The sequence below is a fragment of the Centropristis striata genome, chromosome 5, assembly GCF_030273125.1.
Source record: "Centropristis striata isolate RG_2023a ecotype Rhode Island chromosome 5, C.striata_1.0, whole genome shotgun sequence".
NCBI lineage: Eukaryota > Metazoa > Chordata > Actinopteri > Perciformes > Serranidae > Centropristis > Centropristis striata.
The window spans coordinates 36,465,758-36,490,188 of NC_081521.1; the positions used below are offsets into that span (position 1 = coordinate 36,465,758).

The following is a 24,431-nucleotide window of genomic DNA, read 5'->3' on the forward strand; positions in this document are numbered from 1 at the left end:
TCAGTTCTGGTGAGACAGAGAGGCACAGTTGGATACAACCTGTTAAACCTCGACTATTTACAGGATGCTGCTCACTATGACTACAGTGTCAGCGCACAAATAAAGACAATGAAAATTATCCCTCATTCAAATTTTAAAAATAGGCTAATTGTTTTCTGAGAGGATACACAAGCGCACCATGGCTGGATTTCAATCAGGCCCTAATTAAGATTAAAAACGTGATATTCTCCCCACCTTTTCTATTTTATAATGGCAGAAGCATAATTATGCACTATGATTATTCACATAAGGTTTATGTAAGAGATTTATGTTTCTTTTCATGCAGAGGAATTAACCATTAACTATGTAACTTACTTTCTATAACCAGCAGTAGAATGTTTTAAGGTTGGAATCCTGATACTTTATAAATCAACTATTAATCATAGATATGTGGGTTTTAAAGAACAAAATTTGTCTTTCTGCTCTATTGAGTGATTAGATGTCGCCTTAAACCTATTTTCTCAGTTTGCTCAAAAGATTCTGCAGCTGATAATTGTAAATGTATTTTACAGTTACCATTTCTGGATTTCGTGTTCTATCAAATCATCTTTTGTATCATATAATGTGATTTCACTTTGGTGCATTAATCAAAAATGGTTTTGGCTTTACGTTTAAATATTCGTGAACTTAACTTTGTTCAAGGTTAACTGAGTCCTTTCTGTTTTTAGAAGACATTTAAAAGACCTTGCAATATTTGTGTCTGCCTCGTAGTTTAAAGTGAGGCTAGGTAACTTATTTTTTTGAGTGCGGTGTTATTGTGAAATAATGTGGGATCATGGGGGTTGATTTTATCACCACCATTGCCGTCACTGCAGTTGGCTTCTCCCAGTTAGAAATTATTCAGTGTTTATCATTCAGGAAGTTTTTACAGGGAGACGAATTATCCACAGAGGTGCCGTCCTCTCCAAAACAAATGGACGTGGTGATTAAAAAAAACAATACAAACAACAAATACATTGTTTCCCGTAAAATCTTTGTTTCTACAATGTTGATTGGTGGATAAAAGATTTCCCGAAGTGGTTGCGAGCTGAGCTGCTGCTAACGTTTGCTCAGCTTGTTTCTCAGAAAACTTAAGATCCAGACGTTCAGGAGATTTTTACCAGGAACCGAATTATCCGTAGGTTCCCCTCCTCTCCAAAGCAAATGGACCAGTGGTTGTTACTGGTAAAAACAGTAAATAAAGCTGTTTCATGTTAAAAAAAAAAACCACACCTCTGGTGCTGTTTGGGCCAGGGCAGTTACCGCTACAGTGTACTCCGCTTGTTTCTCTGATAACTTAAGATCTAGATGTCTGATTACTAAATCCTTCATACGGTTATATAGTTAAAAACATCCAAGATCTAAAGGTCTACTGAAAAATGTGCGGCAGAAGTCAGTTCAAGAACATTTCTAGGAGACAACAACACTGATGCAGACACAAAAAGGATATAAAGCCACTGACAGGCAACTAACTAAAACAGACCGTTACCTCGATTAGTACACATTTATCTGGGTTTGAAAGTTGTTCAGAAACATTTGGAATAACAAAGACACAACTGAACAAAATAAATAACATAATTTTAAATAATTTTATGCAAAAAAAGTCACATATTATACCTTTAACCCATTGAGGCCTAAAACGCCTGTCAAACCTATGGGCGATTTTAAAATCAGCCCCTAAAACCTGAAGTTTTTCTGGAAATTCAACAGAAGTGTCAACGCTTCTACTAAATAATAGATTTTTCAGCCTCTGTAGCAGATGGAAATGAAATTCAAAAAGTATTTGAGAGCTTATACAAATACTACAAAACAACGTATCCGCTTTCCAGGCTTCAATGGGTTAAACAGGTTTTGCTTGTCATGTTCTTCATTTTATGACTCTTCCTGATTTGACATTATCCTTAAATTTCAATTGTATGCGCTGGTAAGCTAAAGGTACATAGCCTCACTTTCCTATCACAGGAAGGTTTAAGTATATCCAACCACCAGCTTAAGAAACTTGTTACTTGTTCGATCCATTTCCATTTTTTTGTTCCCCACATAGTTCTGTTCGAGCCTTGTATAACAATTCTAATTCAGTCTAACCCTTTAGTTTCTTTTGTGTATTTATACCCCCGTCTCCACAGATTCCAAAGGTTGGTACTTGAGTAAGAAATCACAAATCATTTTGACTCCACAGTGGTTGTTGGTCAGTGTTCAGTGGAGAGGAAAGTGTCAAGACTACTTTTTCATTTCATGCAGCAAAGTGTACACGGCTAGACTGATTCTTTTCCCCCCCCGTACATGTTCAGCGACTAAAATGCACACAGGATGTAGTTTGTGCTACATGTAGTGCAAAGTGGTCTATTTCCAGCCTAGTGTTCCTCACAGGGATCCAGTCATGTCAACATCCAGGCACGTCATAACTCAGATTGCATCAAAAGTAGAGTCTTTATTGATGAGTGGGCAAAAGAACCACCTCAGTTAAACTGTACAGTTACAGAATATCATCTCGCGAAGGAATACCAGACGTAAAAATTATGGACCTCAGTTCCCGTTTCACTTCGTCTTTCCATATCAATATCTGTACAAGTTGTAATCCCCAGTCTTGTATCTATGAAATGCAGTGGAATGCATGCTAATACAGTATGCTGTGCAAGTGTCCACATTTAGAAAATTGACTGCACAAATATACCTATGCCTAACATACTGTAGGTCTGACATTTTTATTACATGAATCTTAATTTGGAGAGACAACTTCATGTGCTCTAAGCCGGTTTCCACACACCAAACATCTCTGGGGTCGTATCCAGCCTGAAGAGGTTTTGATTTTGAACTTCCTGTGATCCAGGAAGGTGACATTAATTCTGGGGGGAAAATATAAGACTGCCTGGTAACATTCAAGTTTCCTTTCCATTAAGTGCCACTTCATTTCTTCATTTTTTTTGTTCCATTTTGGTGAGAGCATAACATTACTTTAAAAACATTCCCAAGATCATCGTTTTTGCAAATAAATGTTCATTTGCTAATGTTTTTTTTTCTTTTTCTTTTTCTTTTTTTTTTTAAACAACGTCATTTACATCAGCATTCAAGTCATTAAATCCTCTGGCCTGTTTTGCAATGCACAAGTGTTGTTTTCTAATTATTCGGTCCCCATTTTCATAATCCATCTGTACTTCACATTTGCTTGTATACTGAAAAAAAAATCAGACTACATTTTCATTTACGGAAATCCATTTAAAGGATACATTTCCATATGAAGACTGTCCAATTTTGCATGATTTTGAGACACCAAGATTAGGCTGCTTTCATATTGAGTCAATATTACTGGAACCTATTCTATCATCATTATTTCCCTCATCTCCCTCCCCCCTCCTCTCTTCTCTCTCTACCCCTCTCACACACACATACACACAAATGCTATATAAAAACACACAAGCAGGAATATACATTCCTGTACAGTCTGTACAATATGAAATCAAGTCATATTTCAAAATAGTGTCATCTGCTTAACATGTATAGTTTACAAATAAAGGAAAAACAGGCAATTTTTTTATGATACAAAGAAACCTGACACGCCCTAAATCAAGTCCAAAAAATCAAGCATGTTAGGGGCTTCTTGGGTTCACAACAGCTATTTAAATGTATCCAAGGTTATTGGGTCCATTCGATATTTTGCAGTCTCCTTTGAATTACATTAAAAGGCGTCCGGGGTGGTCTATCAATCCATTCAGACCCTTTGAGTTCCTTGATGTGTTTCAGAGTTAGTAACGCTCTGATCAACACTTTCTATTCACAGTCCGCAGCACATTTCTTCAAGGATTTCAACCCCTCTGTGTGTCTGTCTGTGCCTCATGTGACACACAAACTCATTCTCCGTTGAAAGCTCTGGGGCGTGTCCCACTGAAATAAGGCAACATTATTTTAAAATGGCATCTGTCACACTTAGTTGGAGCGGTGATTGTTGTGATCTTTCCTACTTAATAATCATACAGTACATCATCAGAAATACGAACCATTAAAGTGTTACCAGGGCTTTTCTGTCGCCCCGTTCAAACCTCTGCACCTCACACATTTATTCAAATATCAACATTCTTAATAAAATGGCACTATGTCTGCATTTGTTGGCAAAAATTTGATTTTGTTGTGCAAAACAACAAACCAGACACTTAGCCAAGGTGCGTTATACCACTTCTCCTAATTCCCCATTTAAAACCTGAAACATTCTCTTCGTTGAGCTCATATCTTATCACATAATGCAGTAGGCCTCATCCTGGGGCAGGTGTTGTTTAGTCCTCCAGTAGGTAGGCAGGTGAGCTCTCAGCACTTTCCTCAGGTCCTCGTTGAGCAGGAGACAGAAGATGGGGTTGACTCCGGCTTGGGCGAAGCTCATCCACACCGTGATGGAGAGGTACCTGTGAGGGATGTTGCAGGACTTGACGAACACCCGCCAGAAGCACGCCACGATGTACGGAGCCCAGAGGACCAAGAAGAGCAGGGTGATGGTGTAGAACATCCTGCCCAGCCTCCTCTCTGACCTCACCTCTTCCATCCCGAGCAGCCGCCGGTGTTGATTGTGTAAATTTTGCCTGATGCCCAACAGAGTGGGTGGCATGGGACCACGACCGAACCCTGCAATCCAGTTAGCTGCGGCTTGACCCGTGGCCCCGGGACCGTGGAAGGTCCAGTTCTGGCTGATAGCTGGCACTAGCTGGACAGGTTTCATCTTGCGGTGCCGGTACTCAAACAGCAGCAGTTTGGCGTAGAAACCATGGGTGGCCAGGACCACCACGGCCAGCATGAGCATGAAGCCCAGGGTGTCGTTGGTCTTCAGGTAGCGGTGTTCAAAAATGCACTGATCCTCATCACGGATGAACTTGTATGTCCCCACATCAAATACAGGTGGGAACGCCATTGCAACGGCCAGAGTCCACACCATGCAAATGATGGCGGCGCAGGTCCAGATGGTCATGCGCTTGGCGTAGAATCGATGGTGGGCGATGGCAAGGTAGCGGGTGACAGCCACACAAAACAGCATGAAGGCAGCGTGAAAACAAAACAGCACAGCCATAAAAGCCACAACTTTACAACTCAAGGCACTGTAAGTCCAGGCCGAGCTGTTGTGGACGGAAACAAGCACAAAGGGGAAGCAGGCGGCGGAGCGGACTGCATCGGCCAGGCACAGGTCCAGGAGAAAGAAGTAGGGGGCTTTGTGAAGTGTCCTGTCTCGTAGGACCAGCAGGGAGACCAAGAGGTTGCCTACAAGGCTGACACAGATGATCAAACCCAAGAAGACCAGCTTAAAGTAGGCAGACACATCTGTGGCAGAGATTCCTCCACTGTTGCTGCCACCGTCACTGCTGCTGCTGCTGCTGCTGCCTCCGCCTCTTGCCATTCCGCTCTGCGAGGCCAGCACGGCCAGCAAACTGCCGGGGCCGTCGATGGCAAAGCTCTGGTTAGCCATTCTATCACCTTCCCCGAGAGCCTGCCTGGTTCGGGCCCTTTGAAAAACACTACCGATCCTCCTACAGCCGTCGTCTCCCACGGCTCTCTCGTCTTTACAAGGAGAGGCCGTAAGGATCTTTTCTACATGACAGACTCATCTTTCCTCTTTGTCCACAACCTCCCCACCTGTGAACAGAGACACACACTTTGAGGAATGGAAAAAAACAAGATGTCTGACGTGCTTGTTAGGTCTAAAACAGTCCACTAAACGGAAACCAAACTTACATTTAACAGCATGGATATAGAAGTGCTGTGTTGGGAAACACAGTGGAAATCTTTGCCTTCCTGTTTCTCTAAGGCTGGGATCAGATCAGCAGCTCTACAGCATGCCAGCTCCTTGGCTCTCTCAGTAATTACCTTGCCCGTTGCTAAGATACAACAGCTCACATACTTTGTGCAAGTGTGGGTGTTTGAGTGAATGCATGGGGGTGTACAGGGGGATGGAGCAGACACAGTATAACCAACACTGGGCATGTCCAACCAACAGAGATGTTGTAAATGAGCAAAGAACATTTTATGCTTTCTCTCTGCTGCTCTGTGCAGAGGGAGTAATCTGTACCATTCACAGCATATAACAAATATAATGGCAGAGCAGGCAGCCATTTGTTTTTTTTTTCTCCATCGTGAGGCCTTACGTGTGTGTGAATTTTACTCAACAGGAGGAGGAAGTTGTCATTGTGATTATCATAGTCAGGCCTCAGTGCTTTAGCAAGAAGCCTATAATCAGCCTTTCGGAGAAGACACGATTAAAAACGTGAGAAATCAACAAATCCCTGATGCAGCCTCGTCTAAAAAAAATCATTTCAAGGCGTCAGGTGATAATAAAACATAGCTGAGCTCGTCTGGGTGGGCCTTGTCTATGTAGGCCATGAAACACAATATGATCTGCTGTAACTGTGGGCTTGTTTTTCCCATACATAACAGCCCCTCTGCCACCTTGACAAATATCATTTCACCTGATTAGATGGCTGCCATGTCAGCTAGGCCTGAAACACAGGCTGGAGTGGAAATAACAGATGAACAGGTGTCAAAATCACCTCTCTGCTGTGTGTGTATGTGTGTGTGTATATATGTGTGTGTACATATATATGTGTGCGTATGTGTGTGTGTGTGTGTGTGTGTGTGTGTGTGTGTGTGTGTGTGTGTGAGGAGGAGAACGAGAGATGGTAACCTACCTTTCATCCTCTCATCTTTTTTGGATCTGCTCTTCTCTCAAGGCAAAAACAAAAAAATGATCCCAGTCGCTTTGTTTCACTGTTTGTTAAATGGAGAGAAAAACACATAATAAAGCCTCATGCTCGTGCTGTGCTCTCGGGCTCAAACAACACCTGTTATGCATAAATCCATCGCGAGGAAATCGAATTTGAGCAACATATAATAAACATAAGACGGCAGAGGCTATATAATAATAATAATCAACAGCTGATCACACCATCCAGGGTGAGGACTCTGCCACATTTAAGCGATATGTATGAAAAACATCCACCGCCACCCTTTTTTACAGTCTCATACAGAGGGATGTGTTCATTTGTGTCTGAATATCATCCGACAAAACAGATTTTATGTTGCATCACGTCGAAGATGGATTTCCAGAAGGCTAGAAACAGACGCGATAAAAAAACATATCTTGTTCTGTTCACATATATCCAAATGATGTCAGATTTTCAATGCTTATAATAACCCACCCACAAACGTTAGAGAGGAAAAAAAGATCGCGCATCCCCTAAATGAATCGTCTTGGCATGTATATTGGCTAGTGGCACCAGAACAATTAGTCCACACAGACAACAGCCTCGATACGTCTCTTATTCCCATCTTTCAGTCAAAAAAAAAAGCGATGTATTTACCCTGAACTGTTAATATGCAGTCTTTGTTTTGCTGTCCAGCGAAGGTGGACTACATCTTAATAGTCCACAATAAAAAAGCCTCCGTGACAGAACAAATACATTTCTGACAAATCCAGCGATGTCACGGGATGCTTCACGTCGCCGAGCGCTGTCGAAATCACGATCTGACAACAGGAAAAGAAAAAGAAAAACAACGCGGCTGGATTAAGCGAATTATTCCTGAATAATCCCAATTATGGCTGCTTGCAAGGAGGCAGCTCGCACATTCGCGGAAACCGTCGGTTTTATTCGGAGAGAGAGAGAGAGAGAGAGAGAGAGAGAGAGAGAGAGAGAGAGAGAGAGAGAGAGAGAGAGAGATAGAGACCTGTGCTGCACTGTGAGCCATAACTTGGATGTGATGTTTTATTCTAACCGTCTCTCTGGCATCATGTATGACGCTGTGTCTCACAGCTGTAAACAAACTGTGTTGCCTTTCGTTTGTCGCTCTCCTGCTGCCCTTGGTGGCAGACTGGACCCAAAATGACACAGACAGACCTGGCAGGGCAGCTGCAAGGAATTATGGGTCTTCTGGTCGAATATTGGGCCTCCTTTTTTGGAAAATAATTAGCTATAAAATAATAATGATAATTATAATAAACCTAGAATTATCCCATACATGGTTACTGTGCTTTAGCATTTGAGTCGTAGGTCACAATGTTTTTATTTTCTTTTTCTGCTTTATATTTTCACTTTCACAATTTGTAACATAGAAGTAGCTTTCTAGATAATGAATTAATTTCTTTCATTTTTTTTATTTTTTTATTTTTTTTTATTAAAAAATTCAACATTCATCACATTCAACACATCCTAATACGACAGAATTTATTCATTTATTTTTTTTACTAAAACAACATATTCTATTATTTATCTATTTATTTAAATACATGGTTACACACAAAACTAAACAAAGGTTTTGTTTAGGCGATAACACTAGTTGGTTATGTTTAGTCACTAAAATTACTGGGTTATGTTTAGGGGACAAAACCACTTGGTTATGTTTTTGGGACAAAACCACTTGGTTATGTTTTTGGGACAAAACCACTTGGTTATGTTTAGGAAATGGTAATGGTTTGGGTTCAAATATGTCTTTTCACATGTAACCTAGATAGTACGTAACAATGTCGTTTAGGTTACTAAGTCACTTATGGGGCTATGTTACGTGCTTCTGTAATAATAACGTAGTTCCATACTAACATAGTTACCTACCCACTTAGCGCCATCATCATGTCAAAATTTAAATATAGCATTCCCATCAGCCCAAGCTGTACTTCGTATTTGGTGCAGGTGCTACTATACTAACAAACTAAACTAAGATGTTGAACATGGTAAACTGATTCATGCTGAACATGCAAACATTATTTAGCTCAATGCACCTGTGCTTAAGTATGCATGTCTTGTTTTACTATGTATGAGCATTTAAACTTATGATATGTTTTTTCACTAAGAATCTCAAGCATTTTGGGTAGTTTGATGGTATTTCATTCAGAATTAGCAATTAATAATTAATGGTTTTATCGTGTCCACTGGAGACAAACATTTTTAATGGAAAAATTATTTGACTGGATAATTCATGGTAGATGCTAGATTGTACCCACTGAATGTGGTTACCAGACAGCATGACCCGCCCTACTCTGCCTTTGATTGGCTTACTCTGCCTCTTATTGGTTTACCCTGATATTCTTAACCTGACCTAAAGCAAGCAAAGTTACTCCACGGGCCTAAACCTGATGAACCCAAACTCTATTGACTGGGTGCAATCTAGCTTCTATTGATTTATCCTCAGACTGATTTATGCTCAGCAGCTAAAATTAATATATTTTTGTGTAATTTTGGGAGGCAGTTGGCCTTGCATTTATTCCCTATGAGCTGTAGTCCACTGACTAGAAGAGTAGGCAGCAATCAAGTAAGCGTTTTTAAGGCTTTATTCAACATTTTATGTGGAATCTTTTCTTTAACCCATAAGAACCCAGACCCAGTTATCCATAGAGGAAAGTTATGGGGGATATATCACAGACCAAGTGAACCACGCAGAACATATTTATGATGTAGGGTTTTTTTTGTCATTTTGTGTCTCTTTTTTAGTAATTTTGTGTCTTTTTTGTGTCTTTTTTAAGAAATTTAGTTTTTTTCTGTCATTTTGTGTCCTTTTTTTTGTAATCTTGTGTCTTTTTTGGCCATTTTGTGTCTTTTTAAGTCATTTTGTCTGTCTTTTTTGTGTCTTTTTTAAGTAATTTAGTTTTTTTGGTCATTTTGATACTGCCTCCAGCGGCCCCCAGGTAATTTGAGTTTGAGACCCCTGTCCTAGAATATTTAAAGTGTTTGTTACATGGGTGTCACCGTGGGTTCTTATGGGTTAAATGTCCTTTCAAATGTGTATATTTGTAGGCTTGAGGAATAGAAGGAACAAAATTTGGACTAAACAGTCAAATTTGGGCTAAATGATGGCTGTGATTAATCAGATAAAGGCCATAATTGTTCTTGATTACAATGACATCTTGAAGGAGGGACATTACTGTTTTCTTTCTATCAAAGATATTAATGAAAGCTCGTACTCAACTTCCTCTTGTGATGAAATAGCTTCACTGGAACAAACTAAACTGCCCCTGAGGAATTTCACACTGAATGAAAAGAAAGTAAGATTGAGAAAATACCCCCTTAAACTGCTGTTTGGTAATAATGTCACAACACTCACAGAACCTCTTTTGAAATTGCTGCTTAACACGGCTTTCAGTGGTGTATTGCTTAAAAAGGCATTACTTATTTCAAAGTGAATGTCTGTTGTAGAATTCACACTGATTATCCTCCTTGGGTCAGTTTTAAGTCTGCTTAAATTTTTAATACATTCCACACTGAAGTTATGTGACCATCACACAAATTAATCACTCCCACCCTTTTTCCCTGCACATGTCTATGAAGTGCAAGTGTGCTCTGATTAATAATTTTGTTTTAAGGCTGAATACATAATCCACATAATCCAAAGGATACCCGACATCCAAGGACGTTTGTGTGTTTGAAGTTAATAAAGTTAGCACATGAGATTGCCTCAGCAGGAAAACGCTGTTTATATGTCCCTTAAAGGTTCCTATGATCAAAAAACAAAGATGATGTCCTTAAGATAGCATGGTTATAATAAGAAATATCTCTCATCATGTAGCATCTGAGGAGGTTCCCTGAGAATTATCAGCTTTAAAACACAGATCTCAGCTTACAATAGCCAGTGTGCTCTATACTCTGACACCATGACTTCAGTGCAATGCATGACCTTTGGCTTCTATCTGCAGCTCATGTTGCCGACTATGTATTTCCACTTCAACTGAAGCTGAATGTGTTTCAGAGACACAGGCACTAAGGGCTCTGATGTTATTTTTGTGTTGTGTCAGTCTTTCTGCAGTGCTGTGTCATAACTGTGCATTAAACTGTCATGCACTTCCATTTTTGCAGAGTGGATGAAAAGACAGAAATAAACAAAAGATACATAGTGGTACAGGATGTAGGACCATGTTTAATGGCAATACACTGCAAAAACTTTCATCACTTCAAACATGTCATTCAATGCTTTAGACTGTCTATGAGGTTGTTAAAGTAGTGCTGTAAAATCTCTTGTTGTGCAACAACAACAACGTGGGTTTACTAGCAAGAATCAACAGGAAGACTTCTCAAACGAAATGTGCAAGAGTGAGGAGGCTGGTGTTCTCTAATGTCAAATATCACTTCCACATGTCACACTGGACAGTTTTCCAATTTTGTCCCTCAAAGTGCATCCATTACAAACTGACATTTATTATATTTGGCATTAAGGCAAAGTACTTCACATAACCACATTTTGCTTTTGTGTTATGTAAACAAAATTCTCAGTCTCATTAGTGTCCCAGTACGGCAATGTTTTTGTCCTTCATTAAGGAAATAACAACACATGGAATTCACAAAAGTTAAATTCATGGCAATGGGGTTAGACAAGAACCTTAGCTACACTCACAACAATATTGAAAAAAAGTGTATTATCGGACTGATTGAATAAATCAGAATATAAAAACACCAGTGGTGCACTTAGGCTCTCTGAGGGGCACACAGAACACTTTCTAGCATATAGAGTATGTAGGATCCAGTTTTCTTTTTTCTTTTTTCCAGGTTTTGTCTATTGAAAGGGAACTCTAGAGGGTACTTTATCATGTTTTTTAAGCTGAAAAGGCACCCTAGGAAGCACTGCATCACGATTTCTCTACTGGAAGGGCACCCTAGATGGCACTTTTTCACATTTTCTATAGTGGAAGGGCACCCAAAAAAGGGCATTTTATCATGTTTTATTTACCATAATTGCACCCAAGATGGCACTACTGTTGTGCACCCCCCATGACCCCAACTGCCATGAGTCCACCAATAAACACCATATACACTATCTCCACATGACAAGGAAGAAAGTAATTACAGGCCACCTACAAAACAACTCTGATAATAATATATATATTAATACCTGTGCTTTAGTGTAAGTGTGATCACAATGTTGTTGTAGAAATGGGGTAATCGTTGACTACTACTCTAACACTCGTTTCACAGAATGCATGAAAATATGAGATATATTTGCGTAATTACTTTCTCTTTGCATTGGAATTTACATGGAAACACTCATAAATTGTACCCTTTCATTTCATGAACATGTATACTAATCTAAAAACTCACACAGTGATACACAACTTTAACAGGAGACTTGTGTGTTTTTTTTACTTGTTGGCTTTTTTTGGAACCATGAAAAGGCACTTCACTTGAGGACAGATCACTATGAACTTTATGGCATAATCACAAACGGTGCAGGACCAAAAGTAGTCCGATGAAGAAGAGGGCACTGGGTTCCTGCATCACTATCGAGAGGGAGACAACTCCGCTCAGGAAGATGATGGATGGCATCAGATTCCTGTTTGCGTTATGCTCAGACTGGAGCTCGGAAACCTCTGACATCGTGTTTGGTAGATTCTCTAATAATGTGTCAGGGGAAATCTGGGGAGCATCTTCCTTCTCTTCCCTGACTGAGGCTGGCTGAAGGGCTCGGTTTTGGCTCGTGTTCTCTGTGAGTTCAGGTGATGGTGTAGCTTCACCTTCTGCTCCCAGAGATGTCTCACTCTCTGCCACAGGAGAAAAGAGTGCAGGCGTACTGCCTTCGTGATTTGCTGCAGACCTGGTGGAACCTCCTGATAATCCTGCAACAAGTTCACTCAATCCCACCGCAACCTCTTGCTCAAAGCCCTGAGTCACACTGGGAGCAGAGATGCACTCAGCAGGCAGTTCAAGACAAGGACGGCTGGCTGGGCTGACGGCGGATCCGTCCTCGCCTGTTGTTGGCCACAGATTCGTCTCTGTGGTAGGAAGATGCATGCAAGAGGCCTCAGAGGGAGGGATTTCCTCTCTGCCAGCCTGGGAGCTGTCTGATCTTGACTCGTGTTGTAGAGAGGGAGAAGGAGCAGGCAGCACTGCACAGGGACTACTGTCTATGGGCTGCTCTGACGTTTGGTTGCCTAATTCACAGTGGAGTCTGGGTAAAGGCTGTGACTTATTTGGCTGGACCGATTCACTGGCACAGAGTACAAAGGATGAATTAGTTTGAAGCGTGGTTTCGGAAGACGTACAAGGGAACTGTTCACCTGGGGATACAGTGTGAGCGGACAGTGTGCCATCAACAGATGGAAGCTCTTGGTTGGGTGGGACACGGGGACCAGATGGGTGAACAGCAATCTGTTAAAGTAAAACAGCGAGACAACAGTGACAGCTAGGAAAGTATAAAGACAAAGGGGAAAGATTTGTATTCCACATTAACATTGCACACGGAGAGAAGAAAAGCATTTTACTGCATACTAATGCTTTTCTGTGAAATGGATCCCATGCTGACAATGTAATTGTGAGGCAATGCAAACAAAACAATCGCAGTATGATGGGATTGACTGGCATCTTTCTGCAAAATTATTGGCAAAAATGTACATTTCGAAAGCTATGACTTTCCTTGTCATGAATACAAACGGTGTTGAGGGATAGTCCAAAGATAATTTCCTTTAACTGGAGACAGCACAAGGGCATCCAAAGGAGAAGGGAACGAGTTCAGTTTTATTATTTTATCCCAAATTTAAATACAATATACATGTTTTCACATACTGGACTTGATGTTGTTGTTTTTTAACTTTGAACACCAGAAACTAAAACGACTGCCATCCCTAAATTTTCCTATTTTAATTTCCACTTGATTTTATTAAAAAAGGGAAATAGCTAATAATATATAGCCTGGTTTGAGGCTGCTGTGCCAGACATCCAGGGTTAAATCAAGATGAAATCCCAACAATATAAAACCAAAAGACAGATAGAAATAAAAAAAACAGCATCCCGAAGGGCTGAAATAGAGCATAATGTAGATTTAACATCATGTTATTCTCAATCCAGTTTAATCTTTTTGAGGGCAAGACATCACACAATTACAACAATACTGAGTAGAACATACACATGTATAATTTTATATGCTGCAATTTTTGTTATTGGAACCCTATGCTTCATAAATTTACACCAAATACTTCCAAAGTTGGTCTCAAGAGAGCACTTTGTGTAAATCTCAGATAACAAACTAATAAGAATGATTTTATAGCACCACAAATGAGTGAAAAGCCAAATTGAATCCAAACTTTTGCACACAACTGAATGCACAGCAAGCAACCATTAAAACAGCGGATCCTGGCAATTATACTGAAAACAATTTAACTTGAGAATTATTACATGGAACTTGGAGGATTAATTTGTCATGAATGATTAAGTCTGAATCTTTAACCCCTTAATACTCCCCAAAATAGATTCTTCAAATCTACTGGATGGCGAAATAATTTGCTTCATACAGTATTTAACTGGTTCATTAATTTTTAGTGCTCCACCAAAGGGAAACAACATGCATGTGAATATTAAGGCAAAACATTACCATTGTAACATGCCTAACAATAAGTGTATGATCAGTAACAAATTAATGCCAGATCACATGTTAGCATTATTAGACAATGGGCCCCGCGGCACAGACATGCAGACGGCCTCATCGTCTTTCCTATATAGGAGCAAGACACACAGATTTTAAGCCTTGTTTTGTTGTTGTTTTTGTGTCTCTTGTTGTTGTTATGCATCACTCTCCGGTTTAGTATCTGTGATTGTTTTTAACCCTTTTTGTAGTTGCTGTGAGTCTCAGTCTCTGTAATTGTTTTGTTTCTTTATAGTTGTTTTGGGTCTCTTTGAGGTAGTTTTGCTCCTTTTCGTTGTTGTTGTGAGTCTCTTTGTGGTGTCTTTGTGTCTCTATGCAGCTCTGTGTAGTCATTGTAGTCTCTTTGTTTTAGTTTTGCCCCTTTTCGTAGTTGTTGTGAGTCTCGTTGTAGCTGTTTTGCATCTGCGTTGGTCTCTTTGTAGTAATTGTGTGTCTCTTTGCGGTTGTTTTGCCCCTTTTTCAGCTGTTCTGCATCTCCGTATCATTGTTTTGGTCTCTATATAGTATTTTTTGTTTTATGTTTCTTTGTGGTCATGCTTTTGGGCCTCTGACCCTTTGGGCTCCTGAGCCTGTGGCCGGTGGGCCTGTTCAATAATCCATCCATGTCTGTTAGAAGGAGGAATGTCAAACTTTTTTCATGACTCTGGGCAGGCTGAGGTAGTTAAATCAATGTTATGCCGACCAACTGTATCTTCCTTTTCTTCTGAAAAACACATTTCTTCCAGTCTGATATGTTTTATGTATGGAAGCATTCCAAAATCCACTTTTGTTTTGGCAAAATGCTAATGTAAGCCCCCAGGTAATCCTGGTTTTAAGCAGCTCTACAGTTCTCTCCTCCACCATATTGAGCATTGCTGAAACTAATTTACTCACATATGGTAGCTTTACATGTAAAGGAATAGAACTGTTTTTATTGGCTTTCTTGCCAACAGTTAGGTGAGAAGATTGATACCATATCAGTCTTCTCATCTAACTCTTTATTCAACCCTATTAAAGGAAATGTCTTTTTCTTCTTCTTTACAACAGCACCGGGGTCACAGTGATTGTGCAACAATGCGTGCGTTCTGAAATAAATTTCAGTTACAATAATTCCATTCAAACACATGACAACAATACATTACATACATACAACGGTGTTCAGAATCATAATAATCATTCACAAATAATGCAACATATAGGCATGACTACACATGGTGCGGCTTCATATTAGTGTACTGAATCAATTAAAACTGAAAACGACATGAATCCAAATTAAATCTTGACAAAATTTAAAGGTGCAACGACAAGAACAGCATGCATCACAATAGGAATACAATAGGAAGCTGACAGGGCGAGATAGCATACAGTTGTCGTGCTACAGCAGTGAGAAGCGAGACATTACCTAAGTTGCTGCTGAAGCTTCAATGAGCTGTGAACAATATAAACAACCAAGCCAGTGATGATGAGCTTTAAAAGTTAAACAGAAATGTTTTTGCTATGTTTTATTAGACTCCCATAAAAGAGATAAAGCACTGAGGCTGCTTACCTGTTAAATGGAAAATGTGTCAACAACTGCATGCAAATCCAGATCATTTGAACATAATCCAACAAGTAATTTTCTAAATGTATGTCCTTTGTTGGCAATTGAGTAAATGTGATGGACTATTTTGACTGTTAAAGGTCATGGACAGTTTATTCAAATAAATAAACCCAATGTACACTACTGGTCAAAAGTTTTAGAACACACCAACTTTTCCAGAATTTAATTGAAAAATATGCAGTTTAATGTCTCAGTCTACTCTGAAATTAATGCACATTTGCAACATTTAAAATTCTTTATTAAGCATGATAGTGTTTTGAAAGTTAAAAAAAAGATTCAAAATCACATTTTATGTTGGACTAAAAAAAGACACCAAAAGACACAAAATGACTACAAAAAGACACAAAATGACTTACAAAGACATGAAAAGAATTAAAAAATGGACAAAATAGCCCAAGACTCCATAGAGTTCAGTTGTTAACCAATTTCTTGTTCCCTGAAAAAGACCTACTTGTATAATTCTGAAATGTACATTTTTTTTATTTTTCAGTTTTGGTTAACCTTACCTTTTTTTATTTACCTCTGGCAGTTCACCACTTACCTTTGTACCCTTTCAAGCTGTTCATTTGACTTGAACTGCTTGAATTTCAATAAAAAACTGGAAAAATTGGGGTGTTCTAAAACTTTCGACCAGTAGTGTATGTCATTAAAAGCATCTCATTTCTTTATATTCTTCTTAGTTTACACTTACCTCTATGTCAATCTTGGGTTGTGGGAGGAGCGGGCAGACAGCTGTAGGTCTCACAAGTCCTGACCTGGAGGTCCCTGCTTCGTCTGTTGATGTAAAAATGGATAATTATTCATTCATTCATTATCCTTAACCGCTTATCCACACTCAGGTTGTGGGGGTCTGGAGCCGATCCCAGCTGACATCGTGCGAGAGGCGGGTTCACCCTGGACAGGTCGCCAGACTATCACAGGGCAGACACGTAGAGACAGACAATCACGCTCTCATTCACACCTATGGGCAATTTAGAGTCACCAATTAAACCTAAGTGCATGTTTTTGGACTGTGGGAGGAAGCCGGAGTACCCATAGAGAACCCACACTGACACGGGGAGAACATGCAAACTCCACACAGAAGAGCCGCAGGCGAACCGGCGACCCTCTGGCTGTGAGGCAAGAGTGCTAACTACTACGCCACCGTGCAGCCCATGGATAATTATGCAGAATTAAATCATTATAATTATTATCAGCCAGTGCCAAGTAAGGAGGAACAGAAGAAAACATTTGCATCTTCTATGTCTCAGAATCACAACTAGGGTTCGAGACTTAAAGGGGAACTTAGATAGTTTTCAACTTGGACCCTATTTTGATGTAATTGTGTCTAAGTGACTAATGAGGACAACAACTTTTGAAATTTGGTCCAATATTGAGAAAGAGCTCTGCAGACACAAAAGGGCAGTAATGTATTCGCTACGCCGCACCAACAATGTTCGTCCACAGAAAGTGTTCTGATTGTTTTCAGACTGTTACTATCATTGTCTGATAACATTGTGGAAAGATGGAGAATTCTCTGTAAGACAACAGTGAAAATGGGAGTGCCGGGAAGAGATAGTTGGGTTGGAGTACAGAAAGTTAGAAACAACAGAAACGATGGTTGTGTTTGTCCTTTTCCAACAAATTTTCAAACGTGCTGTTTTCATAGACTGCCTTTGTTACAGGCTGAAGTTGAGGCTAACTGATAGTTATGCTACAACAACATGTGAGGCCTGACTGTTACTATTTTGACCACGATGACTCCTGCCAGCCAGAGAGAAGAAGCACTCTTCACCCTAAAGAAAAATGCTGTTCCAAAGGCGCAGTTTAACTACCCTTTCTAGTTTGATTCGCAGCTGCCTGTTACATCGATCTCGCTCAACACTGGAGTAATCTAAAAAAATGTTGTTCCCATGAGTCACACAAAACATGGGAAAACAGATAGAATTATGTTCCCCTTTAAATCCTGTTACTGACATTTACAATCGGAGGCAGGGAAGCCTAATGAAAGACACTACTGAGTTGCAGTATGGAAAACATACTGAATAGTAGACTTAAGCCAGGCTGGCTTTTTTTTATCCACAACTTTATGAAAGTGTAATACTTGCACACAGTGCCACTTTAAACTGATCACTTCTACATCTTATGCAATACCATCATACATATTTAACCATTATTATGTTTAATCATTTATGTCTTCTTGTCTCAGACAGTGAGTTGATATGTCAAATGTGATTTTGGACGACAGCATTCATACTGCACCTTCATCCTGCTCATCCTCTGAGTCGAAATCATCATGCGTACTGTAAGAAAAAATAGAAGGGGTTATAAAACAAAAGAAAACAAGACTATTTAATTGTGTACTTTATAAATGTCTGCATAATTTTACATATTCCACACAGATCCGGTGCCTTAAAAACAACCTTGTATTTGTGCAAAACACATTTTAATGCCATTTTGAGATAATTGGCCACTGCCTGTGCTCACCTTCAATTATTTATGAGCATTTATTCAGCTGATACATGATATCTGCATTTTTTTGGAGCCTTTGGCCGCCCTGCTCTCCAAATATCGGCACTGGCCATTGAAAACCCCATCTGCCGACTAACAAGGCCTAATAATAATTATGGTTTTAAAATACACAGTGTATAGAGTCTAATTTTTACAGTGTCATACTGGTTGAAATGTGGGATGCAGGAGGTGAGACCTTTGAAATAATAAGATTTCAAAATACATTGCAAGGCAAGAAAATCTCTATTTGTGTAGTGTGGCCTTGTAGCCAAGTCCTCCACAAAATTATTTGGACAGTTTTGTATTCAAGACTCATCTTTAGCTATAAATGTAGCATCTGAATCAGCTGACAAATGCAGTGGCCAGGTCTGAAAAGAAAGAACACCATGCATTTTTTTTTTTAGAAAATAGTAATAATGTATAAAGACGACACATTTTAAATGGCAGAGGAAGGTGGTCATACACTACACCACCATCAACACCTGTTATGGATAATTAGGCTTAATATTTGCTGATGCAGTTGGACTGTTAATGTGCTGAATTGGCCATTTTAATACAATATGGCTGGGAATGTCTTTGTATTGTACTGTACAGTTCTGTTTCTAAACTGCTTCACCGGCTGAGCAAAGTGTTTTAATGCCAAACGCTTCAGTGATGACACATCTCATTAGAGTGTTTGTTAAAATAGATGGCGAGGTGGGAAATTACTGAGTGAGGTATTGTGGACTGAGGTGACGGGGACACTGAAAAGTGCAAGCACAATATTAACCGGGAGAAGTCATGTTTCTACACTGAAGTTGAGGATGTATCCAATGTTGTTGTGGTGACAGTGGTGACATGGGGCTATCGGCTAAATGCCTTTTGTTGGTTGCCCAGTGACATTTGATCCACAACATGTGTTTTCATATGTTGTTACATTAGGGCTTACATATTAATATATTGATGGTAGAGTTGATACAATACAGCCTTGATTAATTTGTAAATGATCTGCAAAATAATGGCGCAGAAATGTTTTCTTTAAGAAGACGCTTCTTTCGAAAGAGGGGGTGTTGCAACATTGCTGCAAAGGATGCCAAAGTCCTGCAAAGGATGCCAAATACACTAAAGGCCAAGAGATGTGATGCGCATGTGACAGGGGATGCACAAATAGAATGGGGATAACTAGACAAGCTGCTCAGGCTCCTTGTACGTACTGCACTTTAAGTTTTATATCAGCTGGGTAGATTTAAAATCTGATAGAGATCTGACAAAGATCTTTGAATTGTACCTGTCTAGTGATGTGAAGTCATCAAATTATGATCTCTGCAAACCCTGTCGACAAGTGTTCAAGCTCTATTGTGGCAAAAATAGTATCCTCAACAATAATTAATATAGCAAAAGAATGTTATCTGTTGATATATCAACGTATATTAAGAAATAAGCTTTTTATTATGCATTTGAAAGTTACATTGGTCGACACAGCAAATGTCTTGATTAAGGTCAAAATTCAGGAGGTCCCTAATCTGACCTGAGTCTGATGTTTTGTGGAAAAAAACAAAGTTTGGTGCGACTGTGTGGGCAGGTTTGTGTAGGTCTATGTCCAGTATAAAACCTCTAAAGACTGATTTAGATACAGTTTATATTACTACTTGTGTTAACTCTACTTGAGGCTGAGAGATGTGGCCTCTTTTGGTCCACGTCAGGTTACAAAACTTATTGCGAGTGGATGCAAAAAAAGATTTAAAGGATAGTTCAGATTTTCTGAAGTGGGTTTGTATGAGGTACTTATCCATAGTTAGAGTTCTACCTATAGTAGATGGATGTTGGCATGCCCCCAGCTAGGAGAAGCAGGCAGGACTACAGAAGCTAAGCAAGGTAATGCTCTTGGCAGGGGCGGCAGCGAAACATATTTTAAGCAACAAAAAAATTTTACACTATATTTAGAATATTTTCACCACTTTACTTTGCCATCAAATGGGCCATTTTATCGTAGAACCTAAGCCACAATGCTCTCTTCAAAGTCACCAGACTCCATTGACAAAAACAGAAATTTTACCTTACAGGACACAGGAGTTGATGGTCTGGTAGACTAGCAAGGTAAATCAGTGGAAATATAGCTTTTATTTACACCTACTGTATAAATATAATAATAATAATAATAATAATAATAATAATAATAATAATAATAATAATAAATTGTATTTCTTGAGTGCTTTTCAGGATGCTCAAAGACACTTTACAAATTAGTAAGCACAATTTAAAAAAGGAACAGCAAAAAAACGTTTTAAAAGCACTATCGGAAAATAGAGATATAATACAAAATAACTAAAATTGTTCACTAAAAGCCATTCACTTTGACTGAGGCAAAGATCAGCAACCATGTCACTTGGCAATCAATATAGATCACATAGACAGAGCCAATTTAAGACCCGCAAACCATCGTTTTCCATTGACTTTGTATTGTGCGATCCTGAAACGCAGCATATTTAATGTTAACTTTTCAACAGCAATGGGCTAACAAAATGTCTGTTTCTAGCTAAAAATATTAGATTTAAACACATCATATGATTATGTTAGAGCTCAATGTCTAGCAGAAAGGACAAGGTTGCGGCTAGCAAGCTAATATCCACTTTTGTGCTCTTAAAAATTATGTTTTTCAGTTTGTCAGATTTTAAAAACTCAGTTCTGGGTTTTTTTAAAACTTGTTTGAAGTACAATTTACCACACAACATTCATTTTTTTCAAGGATGCACCTTTTTTCAATACAAAGTCAATGGAAAGCAATTTTTGTTTACCCCTTGGTGGGCATGGTCTTCAGATTATGGCACGTGGCGCTCTGTCTCTAATGGAAAACAGCACTTTTCCTGCTCTGGTCATAAGTATCAGATAGAAAACATTAATGTGTGACATCTATATTTATCTGAGGTGGATACAAAGTAAACCCAACCTGAACCTACTCATATTAGCATAACAGTAACTAAAACATTCTCGTGTCTAGGCTCATTTCATAACCTTGCCTCCCACTGCCTGCCTTGTTAATGTGTTAAAATCCAATTATCGGTGAACTTCAAAGCACCTAATGAATCTATAATGATTGCTGCGATGGGGATGTCGGTACAGTTTCTTTTCAATCAGTGACTCATCCATCCCTAACAACCCATCTGGTCCCTTCCAACTTCCAAACAGACCAACATGACATCTACATCAGTGTACACCCTGTCCGCTCCTTTTATGGCTCCTTATAAGCTTGGGGGGGCTTTTCCTGCTGTCTTCTGTCACTGTGCATTGTGAGATTCATCACTTTCACGTTTCATGTTGGTGTAACAATAAACCAGGCATTTAATTCTTCCTCTGTGGGATTAGCTGACTTCAGTGAAGTGAAGAAGGAAGAGAAGACGCACTCTCCAAATAGTCAAGGGAACGAGGCCAATTTGTTCCATTGAAATTGGTCTGCTCCCTCGATGACTCGGATAGAAAAGGTCAAAGGTAAATTTAATGCAGGGAAACGTCAGGCCTGAAAACGACACCTGCTCTTTGCCTATTTTGATCTCCCCCACACACCACTGGATGACTGGCATTCTGAAGGGGGTGTGTACTCTTTCCAAAACTTTGTAACTCTCACTGCAGCCTCAAACAAACTTTGATACTCACCCTTATGATCTCATTATGTGGCACACTTTGTAACTGTGTGTTTATTAACTTCTATCATGCTAGATGCAGTCTCCGGGCAGAACTGAACTGAATAAATCTGAATGCTCTTTTCAGCTACCTCAGAAACCTCACAGGGAATTAGTAGGCAACTGGAGCTCTGCAGCTGTTGCACAACCCCAAAGTCAAGTGCTTTTCTGACTTATCTCTTTATGATTTGACGGCTAATATGGAACCTATGCCAGAGTTAGGACTATTAATTAGACACCTAGGTTTGAAAGTAATATCATTCAGGAATTATGATGTCTTTCAGCGTGTGAATATTCCCGTTGGACACCTTGAAACGCCTTTAAGCAGATTGTTTTACCTGTAGTGATAAACGGTTTATCAATCTGTGGAGGTCAGAGGTCAAGGGAATCTCAGAAAAATTAAGTGGCCAAAATGTTGCACAAATGACCTGTTAAATATGCATGTTGGACTGTGTCTGGCAAATAAAAGCACACACATGACAGGGGATTTACCTGTAAGCTTTTGGAGGTTTCAGGATACCTCTCACTTGCTGTGTGTCGTTGTTTGTCTGAACCAGGTCGTCTTCGTAGGACAGGAGCAGCGTTATAACATAATTCATAGAGGAGTTATTCGCCCAGTAATCACCATCAGAGGTTTCATAGCGGACAACAAACTCAATGCGAGAGCCGTGTGTAATGTAAGGTGGTGCAAAAGACAGCTTGAAGGAGAACTGATCAGTGGCACCATCATGAGATCCCTGGACATATTCTGCTGGGTGGTCAAAGTAAGTCACCCAGCTGTCCATGGTGGATCTGATGTAAACTGCTTTGTGGAAGGAGATATTCAGGACGCGTATTACCCCAGTGAATGCAAGTGGCTCATTCTCTGCTGGAGATATCTGCTCAACCTCCACTTTATTAGAGTGCACAGCCTGCAGCAGGGCACTGCCAGTGGGCGCGTTAAACTCTGGGTACACACGATAGGTCGGCTCCCGCTCCGGTTTGCGATACTTTGCCTCCTCTTCCTCCCACCTCGCACTGTCCTCTTCATCGTCCGAATCAAAGGCAACAAATTCCTTCACATCCACCAGATCTCCACCTGTTGTATCGGCGAATGACACTCTCTTTCCGGCAGACAGCGCCGCATGGATCCGCAAATACTCAGCAGTCTCATCGTAGATGGAGTGACCCCGCTTTCTGGGCACCGGGGAGCATCTTGGGATGAGACGGACGTCGGTGTCATCGTCTTCATCATCTTCATCATTATTCTCCTCGTCGTCCATGGGGCACCTACTCTCTGCCGCCGCGCTTGATTTGCCTGTTTTAATCGTGGTAAAAAGGCCCTCTTGACTTGGTATGGATAAAAAAGACATTTCTGCAGAAGTGTACACTCATGGAAGCTGTGCGCTGAGAAGAGTGCATATGGCGTCTCCACAAAAAAAAAAAAAACACACACACACACAACCAAATACTTATTATTTGCGCAGCAGTGCCCAGTGTAGATCCAGCGCTGTCCCTGCGTTACGCACACAGCCTCTTTGGTCAACGTGTGCCGTTAAATGTCACCCATGGAAAACATGTCTTTACTGCCAGCCCTTGTGATAGTGTATCCCCTTGGTTTACATGACTTTATGCATCGCAGTTTGGCTGCTGTCGCGGAAGGAGCAGCCTCTAATTTTAGCACTGACCTACAGGGCTCTCCATGCTCCAAATGTGTCTTTTAAGTTGGTATAATCCTTCGACTCCCCCTTGTTCGGTTTGGTTCGTGCTGGCTTAACGCCCACTACTGGCGATGGGATATTAAAGTAATATCATATCAACCAATTGCCACTGTTACTCAGGTATGACACATTTTAAACATGTATTGACACCATTAGTATTGTTTTAAAACATCTGCAGACACTTTCAGGTGGAAATTATTGTTTCAGGAGTATTCTATCAAATAATAAACACAGAGCCTATGAATTAATTAAATTATTAGGCTATTGTATGTCCTAGCCTACAACATGTACCTGCTGCAAGCCTAAACACAGGCGTGTGACATTGGCTATCCTATATCGTGTGTAGTTAATGCACATTGAGTCATGCAATAGGCCTACAATACCAATCGGCTTGTTCAGTCATCTGAGCATTTGACAGAAATACTTTGAATGCTGTGATTGTTATGTAACCCCACTCGTACAGTCGTGTCTAATTTGTGTGGACGCAAAATTCCTGAATTAAACTCAATAAGCCAATAATTGACACACATATTGTTTTTATGGGCCTATAGTCTTATTGCCAGAAAGGGAAAAACAATGAAATTGTAGGCTATGGAGCTAATAAAGAGGGTCTGGGCTCGTTGT

General features: G+C 39.9%; 2 protein-coding genes across 3 annotated transcripts; both read right to left on the reverse strand.

Moving 5' to 3' along the window:
• Positions 1 to 2,429: 2,429 nt before the first annotated feature.
• LOC131972291 (probable G-protein coupled receptor 173) lies at positions 2,430 to 7,594 on the reverse strand. Of its 2 annotated transcripts, XM_059334104.1 has the most exons (3): positions 7,350 to 7,594; positions 6,678 to 6,756; positions 2,430 to 5,628 (listed from the first exon to the last, which is right to left on the reverse strand). In XM_059334104.1, the coding sequence occupies exon 3, from the start codon at positions 5,459 to 5,461 to the stop codon at positions 4,247 to 4,249; it is 1,215 nt and encodes a 404-aa protein (XP_059190087.1). In that variant the 5' UTR covers positions 5,462 to 5,628; positions 6,678 to 6,756; positions 7,350 to 7,594; the 3' UTR covers positions 2,430 to 4,246. The 2 variants fall into 2 exon arrangements, with proteins under 2 accessions (XP_059190087.1, XP_059190086.1); XM_059334103.1 differs by having other exon boundaries at positions 6,678 to 7,594.
• A 3,649-nt stretch (positions 7,595 to 11,243) lies between these two features.
• On the reverse strand, positions 11,244 to 23,669 carry si:ch211-167b20.8 (protein phosphatase 1 regulatory subunit 3A). The gene is made up of 5 exons (XM_059334225.1): positions 22,600 to 23,669; positions 18,203 to 18,243; positions 16,653 to 16,735; positions 15,764 to 15,790; positions 11,244 to 13,112 (listed from the first exon to the last, which is right to left on the reverse strand). The coding sequence occupies exons 1-4, from the start codon at positions 23,457 to 23,459 to the stop codon at positions 15,764 to 15,766; spliced, it is 1,011 nt and encodes a 336-aa protein (XP_059190208.1). The 5' UTR covers positions 23,460 to 23,669; the 3' UTR covers positions 11,244 to 13,112.
• Between the last annotated feature and the right edge of the window lie 762 nt (positions 23,670 to 24,431).

Coding starts and splice junctions, on each gene's coding strand:
- LOC131972291 (XM_059334104.1), bottom strand. CDS start 5,461: ATGGCTAACCAGAGCTTTGCCATCGACGGCCCCGGCAGTTTGCTGGCC.
- si:ch211-167b20.8 (XM_059334225.1), bottom strand. CDS start 23,459: ATGTCTTTTTTATCCATACCAAGTCAAGAGGGCCTTTTTACCACGATT. Junction 18,244..22,599: donor AAACCTCCAAAAGCTTACAG/GTAAATCCCCTG, acceptor TTTTTCTTACAG/TACGCATGATGATTTCGACT. Junction 15,791..16,652: donor AACCCAAGATTGACATAGAG/GTAAGTGTAAAC, acceptor TATTGTTCACAG/CTCATTGAAGCTTCAGCAGC.